At 57.0% G+C, this 16,278-nt stretch overlaps 1 protein-coding gene across 13 annotated transcripts in view; it reads left to right on the forward strand.

The window, feature by feature from the left end:
* Positions 1 to 16,278, forward strand: part of Lrp8 (low density lipoprotein receptor-related protein 8, apolipoprotein e receptor) — a gene marked incomplete at its 5' end in the record, with an annotated part of 75,177 nt that continues 58,899 nt past the window's right edge. For all 13 annotated transcript variants that reach the window (XM_013521674.1, XM_013521681.1, XM_013521676.1 and 10 more), the window contains 2 exon segments: positions 1 to 35; positions 714 to 833. In XM_013521674.1, the coding sequence (XP_013377128.1) occupies positions 1 to 35; positions 714 to 833 (155 nt within the window).

The following is a 16,278-nucleotide window of genomic DNA, read 5'->3' on the forward strand; positions in this document are numbered from 1 at the left end:
CGCGGCGGCGGCGGATCCGGCGCGCGGCGGCCAAGGTGCGTGCAGCGGGTCCCCCGGCCAGCTTCGCGCCGTCAACAAAGCGCGGCCGGGGAGAGGGTCGGGGCCGGCTCCTCGGGGACCCCCGTCCCTGTATTTGCCTGGACTCCCCGCCCGTAGGACTACCCTCCCGGGGCCTAGAGCCCCGCGCCCCGCTCCTCAGGGGTGGGCCCACAGCTGGGCCCGGCCCGCAGCAAACTCCGCGGGGGACGCTCATTTCTGGCTTTCGGGTGAAAGGCGGGTGAGGGTTGTGTGGCACGCGCTCCGCCGCGGAGGCCAGCTGCGTGCCCGCCTGACAATGCGTTTCTGGGGACCCCTGCGCGCGGGGCACAGTGAGTGCTGCGAGGGGGACGGGCCGGTGCGCGCACTGCTAGTGTCGCGCGTGAGCGGGCCCTCTGTGAGCTGGGTCTGCGTGGATTTCTCTTGTTGGCCGCGTGTGCGGCCAAGTGTGTTTGAATGGAGGGTGTACTCTGGGCGTGTGAGCCTGGTCTCGCTGTGCCACCCAGCGGCCCGCCATCCGAGGAGCCCAGCGCATCCAACCCTGCCTCTGGGTCGAGGGTGTCCGAAGTACCCGGCGTCGCCCCCTTTCCTTCACCCCAGAAGATTCCAGGCTGCCTGGTGGGGAGCTGAGCTCGTGTTGGCGGACCCAGCTCTCGACTCCCCAACCCATCCCCCAGGGCCCGTCAAGGAGTGCGAAAAGGACCAGTTCCGGTGTCGGAACGAGCGCTGCATCCCCTTGGTGTGGAGATGCGACGAAGACGACGACTGCTCGGACAACAGCGACGAGGACGACTGTCGTGAGTGGCCAGCGGGGCGCTCAGGCCTGGGTCGGTTGTTTAGTGTGTGGGGGGGTTCCGGCTATGTGCGCGCTTGGCCCAAGCTACGCGGGCCACCTGCTCCAGCCTGGCCGCCGCCTTCAGGGTGAGGTGGCTTTCGGTTAACAGGCGGCCCCGCGGCCAGCGCCTCCCGGTAGCGCCCGGGGCGGAGCCCAAGGCGGTGTGCCGGGGAATGTGCCAGGTGGGGCGGGGACGCGGCAGTCCCCGAACTCCTCTAGATTCCAGCCATTCGGCGGCCCTCCGCGGCAACCCACTGAGGCCCACGGCGTGCATGCCCGTGTCCCAAACTTCCACCCAGCTGCAGCCAGCACCACACTCCTATTCCGGCTTTTTTCCTCTTTTTTTGTGAATGAATGGGCTCCTCGGGGCCCCTGATTGGCTGGGCAAGGACCACCCCATAGGCCTCCGTGGTTCGAGCTGCCAATCATGGGACGGACCGGTGTGTAGCATCCGGTGCCCTGAGCGCCCTGAGGCCCTGAGCACCCTGAGCCCCCAGTGGTTGCAGGGGCCTGGGTCTGGCCCTAGCCCAGCCACACCGATACTCCATATCCGCTCCCCCACCCCACCCCCAGGTGCTGGCAGAGCGCCAGCTCGCGCTGCTTTTTTTTGTCGAGTCACCCTGAAAACCTTTCTTAGCCTGCCAGCCCAGCCTGGACATGAGTCACGGGGCCACCAGGAAGAAGGGGAGCAGGAGGAAGAATTTGTTTCCTGGAAGGGGCCTCGTGAAGCCTGGCTTCCTGTGGCAAACAAGGTGTTTGCATACTCAGGCATAACTGATTTTCAGGTTCCTTTTTGGGGTGATAGGGGTTTTGGGTGTCTGTGCCACGGGAAGCCCTTTAGCAGGCAGTTTGCTGCGGGGGAAGGATTGTAGTTCTAGGAATAGAGGAACAGCTCTTGGAGAGTTGCAGGCCTCACCCTAGAGAATGTGCAGCCCTGGCCTGGGAGCACTGGTTTGAGGAAGGAAGCAGCAGGTGGGCACCATGTGCATGCACCCTCAGCTCCAGGCGGTGCACAGAAGGGAAGGGGAGGTTAGCATGCTGTCCTTTCGGCCCTTGAGTTTTTTTAAAACTGCCAGTCAGCCTCGCTGGTTCACTTTCAGACATAACTCCGTGTGGACAGTGTGACGAGTCTGCCTTTCCCACCGGCATCAGTTTCCCCACCTGATCACTTGGGCTAATAATCCCTGCCTGGGAAAGCTCACTGGACGGTTTTGAGGACTAATTCTAGAAATGTCATTGGAAGTAATGAGACTCGTATATGCTGCCACTAACTGTGCCCAGCAGTGTGGTGAGTGCATTTTATATAAACTCCTTTCATTTTGGCAATAGTGCTTTGTACAGAGCAAAGACCAAGGCACTGAGGGTTAAGCTGTTTGCTCAATGACTACTGAGTTGCTAAGTAAGAGCCTTAATTTAAGCCCTTGTCACCAGGAAGTGTTCTTAGCCTAATTGTGACCCAAATCATCTCCCAGTGCCTCTGATATTATAACTGTGGTTGTGGCCAGGTAAAATACCAGGGTGAGTCTCAGGCCTAGGAGCTGTTCCTCTGGTCCCCGCAGCAGGAAAGTGCTGGCGAGCAGGAATAGAAACTGTGCTTCTGGGCTGGTTACACTTTTCCTCCTTGGCTCTTTATAATAAAGGGTGGTTGTAAATTCAGAGCAGAAGCTTTTCCTGTCATCCTGCTTTATAGATAAGGACACTGGCTCAGAGAGGTTGACTGATTTGCCCAAGGTCACAGAGCTGAGAATAGAATTGGTCAGGATCTACGCCTGCCTGCTTGCTCAGGAGCACTGCCTGCTTCTCCGGCAGTGAGTGCTATGGAAGGAGCATGGAGCTGGAAGGTTGAACTGTAAATGTTAGGCTTGTCGTTTCTCATCGTTATAAGGCCGTGGGCAGGACAGAGGAGTGAAGTAGTCTATGGCTGGGTGCCCCCAGGTGGGGCCAGGACAGTGGTGGTAGCTCGTCTGAGCTCCTGCTTTGGTTCTGAGAGGGTTGGGATGAGTTACAGACAGAGTTAGTGGACAAAAGGGCAGAAGCCAATAATGCCAGGGCTTGGGGAGAAAGGGTCTTGGCGTTGCCTGTAGTGTCATTTGCACCAGGCCTGACTTTGCTGAGTGTGCGTTTTTCTCTGCCAGAAAGAGCATCTGCCCTCTGTGCTCCATCCTGGTTCTTGTGAAGGACATCTTCTCACCAGCTGTTGAAGACAAGGAGTGGACCAGTGTCCCTACCTTGAGGGGTGTAGAAGTAGCCTTGAAAGCAGCCACAAAAGGCAGTTAGATAAACAGCGTGAGTCTTTGGGTGGATGTGTTAGGGTCACCTGCCCAGACTGAGGTCACTGTCTCCCCCAGAAACCCCCCCCCCACCGCCATGCACCTGACCCCCTTCCTCAGTGCCTTCCCCTGCAAGGGGCCCTGAGCTGCTGCTTCTGCACCTCTTTGGGCTGCAGAATAGGGGCTGGAATTATAAATAATATCTGTGTGAGGCAAAATGAGTTCCAGCTCCCAAAGGAGCCAGAATAAAGCTCTTGAATACCAAGAGGCTGACGGAGGCTGGCAGGAGGGAGTTTTTGTGTTGAGGAGGCCAAGAAAGCCTTCCTGGAGGGAAGAGAGCTGAGCTGAGTCTTGACAGATGGAAGCTGATGTCATTACCTCAGCACTTACCGTCTGAATGTCGGTGGGGTGGACCCCATGTCACACAGGACGCTGAGGCTTGGGGTGACTTAGTCCCCCAGAGTCATGTGGCTCCTCTAGATCGAAGCTGGAACTCAAGCTGAGGCCTTCTCAGTCTTGATGCTTATCCATAGTGAATGGAACTTGGCTCTTTGGACACACAGATGGAGCTGGTAGGATGGGGAAGGGAAAAGCTTTTGGGGCTTCGGTTCCCAGCTTAGAGGACCTTCAAAGCGGAGGAAGGCGCAGGACGCCCGGGCCGGGCCAGCCGGGGGAAGTCTGGTGGGATTCCTGGCTGTGGGCCACTGGTCCGTAGGCCTTGGTTTCCTGTTGTTCCCTGGTATCTTGGGGTAGAGGTGGGGATTCTGGTCTCTAGCCAGGCCTTTATTCCCACAGTGGCAACCGAAACACTGATCATCACTTACTGAGCACTTGCTATGGACCAGGCGTGCACTGAGATCTCATGCATGGCCCTCTGGGCTCCTCTAGTTGGTAACGTGGGATGACTATGAAGTGCCTGGATTGTCCCCAGTTTGTAAAGGCACAGAGTAGGGAAGTTTTTGGCCCAACGTATGTGAATTTTGAGTGAAATGGGAAGGTGTGCCACTATGGAACCTGGGCTGTCTGGAGTACTAGCTGGTGACCCAGGTCTCCCCTTCTCCAGACCTCTGTGTCTCATCTTGAGATGACATCGTAAGGCTGTGCCCCTGCACGTCACCCAGCTCTGGGGAGAAAGGCTAGGTAGAGAGGTGGGCTAGGTTTGTGCTCATTCAATTCCACCTTGTTCAGACCACTTGTGGCTCCCTTGTGTCCCTGGCCCCATTACCTCTCCGTCCTGTATTTAGTTCTGTGGCCATAGCCAGGACTTCTGAGGCCAAGTCCATTAGCTGGGCAGGACCAGGCACCAGCTGCCTCAGTGCTGGAGCCTGCATCGACCCAGGCCCAGCTTCGTCTCCTTTTTTGAGCAGACTCACCTAACAGGCAGTGTTGCTCTTCTCTGAGCCTCAGTCTCCTCATCTGACAGGGCAGCTCTACCATTTCAAGTGCTGCTGGGGCTCCCAAGTACCCCAAGGATCAAATCAGCCTAGGCGCCTCTGCATTTGGCCTCCCTGCCCAGTCCTGTGTCCACCCCGTCCAGCCTCTTCCCGTGCCTGGCCACCAACCTGTATGTCTGTCACTCTGTTATCCTCTTACTTGCCTTCTGCTTCTCACCTGCAGGCCTTTGCACATTCAGCTCCACCTGCAGGAACACCCTTCACTGCCTGTCTTCTTTTTGTCATCTTACAAGATTCTATCCTCCAGGAAACCTTCCCTGCCCGTCCTCTCCCCCAGGATGACATATAGAGGTTGATCTAAGAGACTCTGAGACCTGTGTTGACATCTCAACTCCACATACCCTGGATCAGATACACCAGAATTCTCAGCCCGGCCATTCCTTCCTCCCAGAGATGATGTGAGGCTGAGATGAGACAGTGAGCAGGTGGTGTGGGACGACTGGCGACGGGTGACGTGGTGAGAGGAGTTCGCCAAGGGCTCCAGGCACCTGCCTGTGGAGGGTCTCCCATCTCGTCTGCTTAGCCAGATGTTGTCTAGAGGCTCCTAGAACAGGTGCTTGCCTCCTGCTGTGGGTTGCTCAGCCCCATGGAGGTGGTCCCAAGGCCATACTCAGCCATGAGGCGGAGGTAGCAAAAAGTGGCCCGAGGAGGGGCGGGGGAAGAAGTGAATCTGACAGGCCTGGTTGGTCTCAATGAACAGGTAGTCTGGGGACTGGAAAAGGCTGGGCCCGTGTGACCTCCTGCTTTTTTCCTGTTGGTGGAAATTGTAGACTCCCATGGCTCTGCCAGCAGCCCCAAGCTTCCCTTGCTTCTTGGGTCTGACTCAGCAGGCCTGGGAAGGAGTAGGTTAAGGCCTTCCCTTTGGCCTTCCCAGGACCTCCTGGGCTGGGGTCCTTCCTGTGAGCCTCGGTTTCTTAGGCCTCCTAGGAGTCTGTGCTGTTATTGGCCCAGGGCTGGTTGGCTGCTTCTTTCCCAATTGTCTGTAGACGGCTGACTTGACAAATTTCTCTCCTTGGGGAAATGCTGGTAGCAGGTGAAGCCAGAGAGAGGGAGCCCAGCAGAGTGAGGTCCCAGCGGGTGATGGAGCAGGTGCCTCTCAAGAGGCGTAACCAGATGGATGCTCTCATGGCCAAGGTTAGCAGTCATGCCCAGGCCCACGGCATTCCAGCTGTGCGTTAGGGCCCCAGTCCTGCACAGCCCTGATGACATCTATACCAAAATACCTACATATCCAGCCCCCCAGTCTCTGAATGCCTGGCACTGTGCCTCCCCGCAACACCCCCAGGAGCCTTTCCTGACCCTGCCCACTGGCCTGTGTGCTCCACAGCACAGCCTGTCCTCTTCTCAGCCCAGGGCACTTTACTCTGAGCCTTGCCTTGGGCACCAGGGTCTCTAACACTGTTAGCTCCCTGGAGGGAAGTACTGATCATAGAAGTTGGCTGTTTACCCTTTGCCTCAGGCCATGCTGGGCTGTTTGCTTTCCTTTGCTTTGCTATTCAGAACTTGGAGGGCTGATTTTTTATTTTTTCTACTTTATTTATTTATTTATTTATTTTTTGGTTTTTCTCCGGTACCGGGAACCGAACTCACGACCTTGCGCATGCCAGGCAGGTGCTTTTGCCGCTGAGCTAAATCCCCAGCCCCATAGAATTTTTTTTCTTTTTCTTTTATATTCTTTTTTTTTTTTCCGGTACCAGGAATCAAACTCATGACCTTGAGCTTGCCAGGCAGGTGCTGTGCCGCTGAGGTAAAGTCCCAGCCCCTATTTTTTCTACTTTAAAGATCAGCAAGAGAAGGTACTTGTCTGTTCTGGAGCACAGGCCTGGCCTGGAGCTGTCCTCTCAGAGCTCTGTTCTGCCTGGTGGGGTCTAAGGGCTTGGGGCTCTGAGCAGGTGGAGGAAGTGGGGAGTGACTGCCTTGCTGGGCAGTTCCTCCCTGGGCTCCAGGTTTCTGACTGGGGAAGTGGGGCTGGGGAGGGATCCTCTTCTCTGGAGGCCCCACGGAGCCCCAACATAAAGCTCCCTTTCCCAGTCTTCCACAGGTACCACGCTCCACAGTTTCCGAAGGCTTCTGTGGGCCGTTCTCATAGATAGGGAAACTGAGGAATGACATGTTGCTGGTACAGGTGACCCTGGGGAGTGTCATTGCCTGTTTATGGGAGTGTCATTTCCTGTTTACCTGTGTCTGCAGTCACACAGGCCTGGTTGTCCTCTTTGGCCCAGGCTTCTTAGTGCTCGGCTCACTGCTGCCCTGGCTGGGCCCTGTCTGCGGCCCTTGGCTGGTGGGAAATCATGTAAGACAGCAGTGTGGGTATTGGTAAGAGTTCCAGAGTGTGCATACCATTGGGGCCTTCCGCACAGTCACCTTCAGCCAGTGCCTGGAAGCATTGTGACTGGGCCTCACAGAAGGAGCTCAGAGCCGAAGTCACTTGCCCCGAGTGGCCTGACTCTCAGTGGCCTCACTTCAGTCCTTAGTGGCAGGACTGGGCTATACCTGACTGGCTGCAGAGTCTGACGCAGGTGAAAGGAGAAGCCACACATTCATTGGGTGTCTGTGAAGTTCTCTTCCTTCCCAGGATACAAGGCGCCAGTCCCAGCCAGTGGGTGAGCAGCTTTCTCCGGACAGGCCCTGGCCCCTGGAGTGTCCTTGAGTGGCCCTTTGTGAGTAACCCTGGCTCCTCTCACAAGTCGCTGTGTGTCTCCAACCCAGAAGCTGGAGCTGGGGTGGCTGACGGCCTTTGGGGAAGGCTGCTTGGTCCTGACTGAGCTCTGTACCCATGGAACCTGTATCTCTGATGGGGCTTGGCTACTTTAGGGGTGAGGAATTGGGTGCAGCCAGGCCCTTCAAAAGTCCTCAGATGAGGGGCTGGGGATTTAGCTCAGCGGCAAAAGCGCCTGCCTGGCAAGTGCAAGGTCGTGAGTTCGGTTCCCGGTACCGGAGAAAAACCAAAAAAAAAATAAGTCCTCAGATGACACCAGTCACCTGTCCCAGGGATTCCTCCCAGCCTCCACACACGTGCTTTGTGGGACGTGGAAGGTAACAAGACAGATAGCCCAAAGGCTCTCCAGGGAATACCCGTCTGGGCACCCCTGAAGGTGTTGGTGCGGTCACCACCATGCCCTGGAAGCTGGCCTTGAGGTGCCATAGGGGTCTTCATTGCTGCCACCCTGGAGGCTATTATAGTTTCCAGCTTGTCCCAGCTGAGCATGGACTTTGAACGTGTGCCTCCCAGGGATATGGGTGGGAGGCCGGCTGTGCAGTGGTCTGTGAGCACTCTCATTTTCCTGAGGGGGAAGTTGAGGCTCGGGGAAGTCACAGGATTTTGGGTCATGTGGAGCTGAAACTCACTTCAGTTGATTCTATTTGTTTCCCACCCTGTAGGGAGAAGTAACATCCCCATCCTCCTTATGTGAAAGTAATTTCATCCTTGTAATAGAAAACACAAATAATAAAAAAAGCAAACACAGGAAGGCAGTAGTCACCCTTGGCGATGCCACTCCATAAGCAGCCTACCCTTCCAGGCATTTCTCTCTGTGCATCAGGTAGCTGGTATTCATGAACACATGCATTTTTTGAAACAAAAATGAGGTGTTATGCTGGTTATTTTCTCCTGTCCTTCATAGCTTTCCATGTCAGTAGCAATTGGTTTAGACCCCTGTTTTAGGGGCTCAATATTATTCCACTGTCTGAATTGCCCATAATTTGATGGCGTGTTCTCCTATGGATAGATATGTGCTGAGTTGCCTCGTTTCCCCCCAATTTCACACAAAGCCGGGGTGGGTGTCCTCATACTACGTCTTTGCACATTTGTCTGATTTTTTTTGAAGATGAATTCTTAAGACAGGAATAGCTGAGCAGGTGTGTTTTCATCATTGCTTACTAGAGACTTTTTCTCCCACCTGGACAACATCCCTCATGTGTCCCCACGGCCCCTGTTTCCAGCAAAATGTCTGGCCCAAAGGACCTCTCCCTTTCCTGAGCACAGGGTCATCTTGTCCCAGCCCCACAGGACAAAGTAACCATATCTAAGCCATTGAAAGCAAAGCAAGGAGAAAGGGCAACTATGTTTTTGTCCCCAAGGACTTCTCATCCATCAAGAAAACCAGAAGAGAACAAAACTGTTCTTTCATCCTTTTCAACATCGTAATAGACTCCATCTCCTCCATTCCTTTGCAGCAGTTATCTGTCTCTGCCCAGACTTGCTCTGTGGCTGCCCTTGTCTAAACTTTATTTCCCCTTCACCTAGTGGTCCTTGCTCCACCACCACTGCTGGCTCCTTGAGCAGAATTCTTCTGTCTGGAGCCGGCCTCATAGGGCTGGGGTTGGCTTGTCCTTGCCTGGGGCTGGGAGACCTGTGCTCTCAGCTTCCCCTGCTACCTGGGGAGGGGTCAGGAGAGTGTAGTTGTCCTGTCAGGATGGATCCTGGGCAGGTAAAAAAAGCAATTGGACTTCTTAGGGTCTACTTTCAGAACTAAGCCTGAGGCCCAGGTGCCTTGCACCACTTGCCCTTCTGCCCTCTTCTTGTGCTTGTGATTGGATTGGACGCAGTGCAGTGATAGAGAAAAGTGTGGTGAGGTCTAGCAGCTGCACGGGCCATTCTGAGTGGGGATAACAGGCACATCTCGGAGTTCTGCAGGCTGGTGGGGCTCAGATCCCTGGCCTGGGGATGCGAATTGTTACTCCCCTTCCTGAGCCTGATTCCTGCACAGGGAATGGCTGAGCAGAGCCCTTAGCAGCTCTCCTCCTTCTTCTCCAAGGACATAGAGGGCAGCTGCTGCAATCACAGCAGGCGAGATAGATGTGGGTCAGCTGGCCAGAGGGGAGGCCCTGGCCTCCTGGACAGCAGCAGGGTCTCTGGTTGGGAGGGGCTGCAGGAACCATCTCATCCTGCTCCTGTTAACAGTGGGGACCCTAGGATGGCTGCTTCCTGGGTGGCCCCAGGAGTTGGTTAGCCAGCTGGGCCTGGCATGGTTTGTTACTCACCGGGGGCTTGAGTCACCAGTGGGTCCAGGTTGGCATTAGAGAAGGGCAGTGGATGAGAGGAAGGGAGGCCTTAGTAGGCCCAGGTTAAGCAGCTTGGTTGAATGCTGGGAGCCAGAGTGGGCTTTCCTGATGGCCTGGATCCAGGGAGAGCTAGCCAGCACTCCTCTGGTCACTGCTGCCCCACTTCCTGGACCCCGAGCTGCCATCTGCTGCCCATCACCCTCAGAGCTCCTTCTCGGCCCCAGGCACGGGCACACGTGCTTGTGTGTGGGTGTGTGGGTAGGAAGAGGGGGTGTGTACCAGGAGGGAAGTGATACTCAGGGGCCATGGGCCCAAGGTGACACTCTTCCTTCCCTACCTGCCAAGGTGGCCCAAGCCAAGCCAAACACTCCCCTGTCCCCTGCTGTTGTGATGGGGAATTATCACAGTTTGGCTGGACAGTTGCCAGCCGTCTCTGTTCCCAGCCTGCCCGCTCCATGGCAGCCTCCCCTCCCTAGGCCATGACCTGCAGTGTGTCTGGCCTCGACCCCGAGGACTGAGATTGTTATGAATAGCTTTGGCCTGGGAGCCACAGGCCCGCCTCGCCTCTGCTCTCACCTGTCCAGTGGCTGTTTGGCAGCCCCTCTTCAGGTCTCTACTCACTGGGCGTGGGGTGTCTCCAGTCCCGGTTCTCTGGGGTTCTTTTGCTCTCCCCTGAGAGCTGAGACATTCATAATAGTTGGAGTCTGCCATGGCCAGACCCCGATGTGGAGGTGCTGAGGAGCTGCCTCCTGTTCTCTGAGCCCCAGGGCTGGAAGGAGGGGCAGAAAAAACTCTGACCCCACAGGACCCCAGAGGCCCTGCTGTAACCCCTCACACAGGAGCATGGCCTAAACTGTACATGCAAAGCCAGAACCTACTGTGTATTAGCAGAGCCTGCAGTTAAATGAGGTCTTTTGTTGCTTTGGGGCTTTTTTTTTTTTCTTGCCTGTTTATTTTTTGCAGAGCTCTGGGTGGATTGTTTTAATACCTGTGAGCCAGCCAGAGCAGACTTCATGCTGGCAGCCTGTGGGATGCTCCTTTGTCTCCCCGGCTCCTCTTCGCCTGCCACTCCTGCCTACTTCTCTATAGGAACCAAGGGGACTCTCCAGTATCAGCAGCCCTTCCACTTCCTACTTGGGAGGTCTGGGGTGAACCCTGGAGCCTGAACCCCCAGCTCCTGCTCTCTACAGTGTGGGGAAGGAGTGATTTGTGAGTTGTGGAAAGTACCAGAACTTCATCTGCCCACAGTGTAGGAGTCCAACCGAGCCGGGTCTTCCTCCTGCACCCTGGAAAGCCCAGGCAGCTGTGTGGCTCGAGTCCTTGGTCTCTTTGCCACTTCCTCTCCCCAGGTGCCTTTGGTGGTTCCCACCCGCGCAGATTCTGTGCTGAGGCCTCCCCTCTGGGAACAGAGGCTCAGTCCGTTCAGCCCAGCTCCTTTCTAGGCCTGACTCCAGACCCTTGTTCAGTGCAGTTGGGAGCCATAGATGTGACAATCCCCGGGCCCCACCAAGTTTCCTCTTCTCTCTGCACACCTGCCTCATCACTACCTGGCCCCCCCCAGATGACCACGGGTCTGATTATGGGAAGCACTAAGAGTGGTGTCTAGCACATGGCTGATGCTCAATCCAAGACTATCTAGCCTGAGACCTCCAGAACCCCTATTCCCATCTGTCCTTTGGGGACCTCAGCTGTGGTGGGCTGCTATACTGCTGGGTGGGGGAGCCAGAGAGCCTCCTGACAGGTGCCTTTATCCCTCTTCTCTCCTGTGGCTGCAGACTGGAACTTATTAGCCCAGTTTCACCAGGGAAAGACCTTCCAGAGACCTCATTAGGAAATGAGCCCAGAGCCTCAGGGACCTCTGGGAGGTGTGGGGTATGGGAGGAGCTTGGCTTGTGTCCATCCCTGACCCCTACATACACCACACAGGTAAGGGTGTGGGGCCTTTTAGAGGGCAGGAAATAGACCTGTGACATGGAGTATGGGAAGCCAGGAGTGTAGGGACAGACTTGGCTCTACTCTCTGTCCCCTGCTGTGTTCCAGCCCACTGCTCAAGGGTAGCTCTGGTCCCCCTCCCCCTGGCCCTGATGCCCTGGTCCCTGGCCTGGCACAGAGCAGGCCCCAGTGAACATATGCCGAGTGGATGAGTGAGTGCGCTGTGGCTCTTGGCCTGGGGCTGCATCCTAGTTTGGTCAAGCAGCCTCCCACCCGCTCCAAATGCAGGAATCTCAGCAGCCTTGGGATGGGATAGCGTGACCGGCTGCCTGCTCTATGCCTAGACAGTACTTCTTGTTAGAAATCCATTCTTCTGTCAATTCTGATCTGCCTCCTACAGCTCTTCTGCCCTCCTGGGTCCCAGCTGTGTTTCTGGGGCCTCTGCTTACAAGCATGCCCCCTACCCTCATCCTGAGCCTTCCCAGTGTCCCTTCCCTTCTGTGTTCGTACCACAGCCCCTGGTCCAGGGAGGTTCATCCTGTGACAGCTGACGTATGCTGTGTGCTGTGGGCTCAGGTAGGGCCCATCTCACAGGGCCACTGCTTCTCTGAGGCTCCCAGGATGAGGCCTGTGGGAGCCTGTCCTGTCACTGTGGCTTACCTCCCTGGCTTTGAGAAGAGGACAGCAAGGATGGGTGTACTGTACCGGCAGGTAAAGGTGGCATCCTTAGGCCGTGGCCTCCTGGGTTGCAGAACAGCAGTACTGCCCCGTGGCCAGGTGCTTCTGCCTTCTCGCACCTTTCTGTACTCATTCAGCCTGGCCTTTGTCAGGAACCTCTCTTGTTCTCTCTGGGCCCTCACCGGTCATGGTCCCCAAGTCCTTAGGCTCTCCCCGCATGACAAGTTGCACTGGTAACCATCAACCTCTGCCTGTTATCTGTCTTCTGGTCTGCAGTGATGCCCACCCTCCTAGGGCCAAGTCTTCTTACCTGGCATTCAGAGTTCTGCATGACCAGTGTGTGCCTGTTTGTCTGCAGGCCCAGGTTCCACCCTCCAATGCCCCAGCCCCAGGACCGTGCTCTGTTTATGTCCTCAAAAGGAAGCCTGGCGTGCTCTCCTGCTGTCCCCATGCCATTGTCCCTTGCCTGGAAGTCCCTTGGCCCTGCTGTCTAACTCGAGCCACTGTTCCCAGGGCCCCTCCTCATCCCTCTGTGGGTCAGACCCTTCACTGGTCTCCCCCACCATTTCCCTCCATTTCTTGTGGTGCCTGACCACTCTGTACTTGGATGGCCTGATTAAGCGTCTGTGGGTCAGGATGCAGATCACAAACCTCAGGGGGGGTGGGACCAGGAGGGCTGGCGGGTATTGCTGGGCTTGCGCATGCCCAGCGCCCTATACCGTTTGCTGTGTATCAGCTCCCTGGGTGCCTATGCCTGGCGCGGTATTTCCGTGGGCCCCTGGGAGGTGCAGTGTGGCCTGGAGACTTGTACTCCAGCCTTTGCTGAGTGTTCGCTCTGTGCCATGTGCCCTGCCAGCAACTGGGCAAGAGCTCTGGATGGAAATGCAGGCCCTGCGCTGGAAGCACTGTCCCTGTAGCTCAGTGTGTGACCTCCTCTGAGTCTGTGAGGGGGTGGAGGACCTGAGACCCCTCCCGTTACCTTGGGTGCATCCCTGTGCAGCTAGGGTCACATCTGAGGCCACAGCTGGGCCAGAGCTTCCCCTGTCCTGGGTCTCTGGAGGCGTCTGGAGCCCTGGGCCACCTATCACATGGGGGGTGAGCAAGGCTTTCCTGGTTTCCAGTGGAGATGCCCACCCGCTCAGTTGGCTCCATGTTTACCCAGCCCAGGAAACTTGTCCTGGTCCATTAGAACTGTCCCAGTTCCAGAACTCTGAATCCCAGTCCCAGGAAGCCCTCAGAAGAGACAGGACACCTTCTGCCTCTGGGCCACTGGGCCAAGTTCCTGTACCTCCAGGCGGTCTAGAAGAGATGGGGCCAAGCATCCTGGATTCCGTTCAGGGAGACGGGAGGCCTGCTGCTGTGGCCGAGTCTGCCTCTAACACAGCTGTGTGACTGCCCTCTCTGGCTCGGTTCCCCATCCCTGCCCTGTTCACCTCCCTTAGGTACAGTGAGAGTTGTCACAGTGGTGCGGCTGCCTGAGTTACTGCTGCCATCCACTTGCATCTGCCCGGGCCCCTCTGGCCTCCCAAGAGGTCCTTGTTCCCTTTATAAATAGGAAGAAGCTGGAGAACTGGCCATTTGCCTCATATGTGCTGTCTGGAGAGAAAAACCCTTTCCACCTGTCATTTCCAGGCCTATGGTAGCCCTTTGGAAGTGAGCCTGGTAGGAATCACTGTGCCCATTGTACAGATGGGGACGCTGAGCCCCAAATTCCACTGGCACTGACTGGATGGCTGGAGAAAAGGGAGGACAGATGGGTGGCTGCACAGTGGTCATGATTCTAACTGGGGTGCTGGCTGGCTGGTCGGCTGCTCCCCCTCCACATGCCCGCTCTGTCAATGTCTTCATCAGTAGGAAAGAATGGAGACAGATGGAAGGGAGGGAGAGACACAGGAGGGGGAGGGAGGTTGGTGTGCGTGGGGGAGGGGAGAGCGCTGGGGAGGTGGGGGAGGGGAGGGGTCCAAGCAACCTTGCTACTTCCTCTTGTGGTTCTCACAGTCTGTCTGCACCGATTCCTGACAGATGGAGGCAAGGGGAGAGCCGGTGCCAAGAGGCTGTCACCGCAGGCGGGCAGAGCCGGGGGAGGAGGCTTTGTGGCCAGGGTTTGTGTGGGGAGGAGGAAGCAGCTGGTGGTCTGGCTGCTGGGCCTCCTTGGAGCCCACTCCCCAGGAACTGCTGGGGGTGTGTGTGCAGATGCTGGGGGGCAGAAGTGGGCAGGGGTGAATCTGCCACCTGCCTGGGGCTGGCCGTGCCCCTTGTCCCTGTCCAGGCAGAGACAGCCACTGTCTGTACCCTGCTGCCTGAGGGCACTCCCACCGAGGACACCTCCTGTCCAGCCCTTACAGGGTGTGGGGGTGGCCAGGGCTCTGGGGCCAGTACTAAGTTGCGGTCAAGGTAGGGCAGGATAGGGAGAGGTGGACATCAGGGAGGCCCTTGGGGTCACAGGGACATCAGGGCTTGGAGCAAGGTGTCCGCTGGGCCAGAGCTCAGCCCCTTACCAAGTTGCCTGGGGCTTGCCCAAGCCCCTCTCATGACGAAGGCCCCTTCACCTCCTCCAGGCTCTGACCCGCCTGCTGGGGTGGGCAGGCCTGACGGGGGCTGACTTGGTACCTTGGGCGTCTCTAATGCAGTTAGAGTGTGGGTTTCTCCAGGTGGGCCTGGCTGTCACGCCGTCTCCGCCAGCGCCCCATGGCCCAGCACAGAGGAGGCGCCCGCTGGACACTCCTGAGTGAGTGCCTGGATGCCCTGTGTGCCCACCTCCTGGATGGAACCCTACTATTTTGTAATGCAGTTCTTCCTAAAATTTCTAGGAGAAAGTTCTGTCTGTCCAGAAGAGCCCTGTGGGTCCCAGGCCTGCCACAAGTCCTGGCTGAGCTTGCTACAGGGCAGCCCTGTGGAAACCAGAGACACCTGGAGCCTGCCCCGCTCCTCCATGGCCTCTGGCAGGATGGGGTGTCCATCGCGCCAGTCTCTGGGCTGTCGGTGGTCACGGGCGCCTGTACTGAGCCCTACTCTGTGCTGGGCGTCCTCTCTTCCATCTTACATTGGGCCCATGAGGCAGGTGGTGTTTTATCCCCAGCTTTACTTGGAGAAAAGTGAGGTAGAATGTGACTTTCTCCAGGTCACATGGGGAGTCAATGCCGGAGCCGGGGTGCATGGACTGGAATGGGGAGGCCGAGGGGGTGCGGGCGCTGTGGCAGGGTTAGGGGTGCGTGGACCTGGCAGGACTCACTGGCCTGATGAGGGCTCCCAGGGCTTCTCTGGAGGTGGAATCTGCCCCTGCCCCAGCCCATCTCTTCTGTCTCCCCGCTCCACGCTCTTCCCAGGCAAGCCCTTGACAACAGGGTGCCAGCTGCTACGGGGACCTGTGGCCCAGAGCCCCCCACCCCCCAGGACGGGATGTAGGTATGCTCCAGGGTGGAGCCCAGGGCCCTTAAGCTGGGGGCTCCTGTCTCCTCTGAGGAAGTGTGCGAGTAGGTGGCTGGGAGCTGGGCCTCCTTCCTACTGTTGTTGAAGTTGGCTCTGGTCAGAGACCTCTTCTTGCCATTAATATTAATATGGCAGTCGTTAGTGATAAATTACTGTGCACTTGCTCTGTGCCTGGCCCAGGCGGGTGCCTCAGGGGAAGCAAGGACGGCTGGGAGGGGGTGTTAATCCCGACGGTACAAGGAACCTTTCCTCCACGTGTATCTCTCCCCAGAGCCAGACACGGGTGAGGTGAGCTGGGTGGGAGGTGGCGGCAGCTTAGTTCAGTCTCAGTGGTTGACAGCCGGCCACGCACTCTGTAGTGGATGCTTGCTTCTCCCCTTCCTCCAGCATCCACAGGTTCATTGCACAAACGTTGTTGTCGGGCCCTGTGCTCGCCTCAGCCTGATCTTGGCTTTTTGGATCCTTTGGGGAGCTCTTACAGACAGTGACCCACTCACCCAAGGTCAGACAGCAAATCTCCCTCTCAGTGCCGAAGTTTCCCTGTCTACACTGTAGGGATGTGGTAGTCCCTGCCTTAAAGCATTATTGGCTGGGTATTAAATAAGAGGGGGAGCACAGCTTGTGGCCATCACTCTGACAC

This window comes from Chinchilla lanigera, unplaced genomic scaffold (assembly GCF_000276665.1).
Source record: "Chinchilla lanigera isolate Chin_1 unplaced genomic scaffold, ChiLan1.0 scaffold00063, whole genome shotgun sequence".
NCBI lineage: Eukaryota > Metazoa > Chordata > Mammalia > Rodentia > Chinchillidae > Chinchilla > Chinchilla lanigera.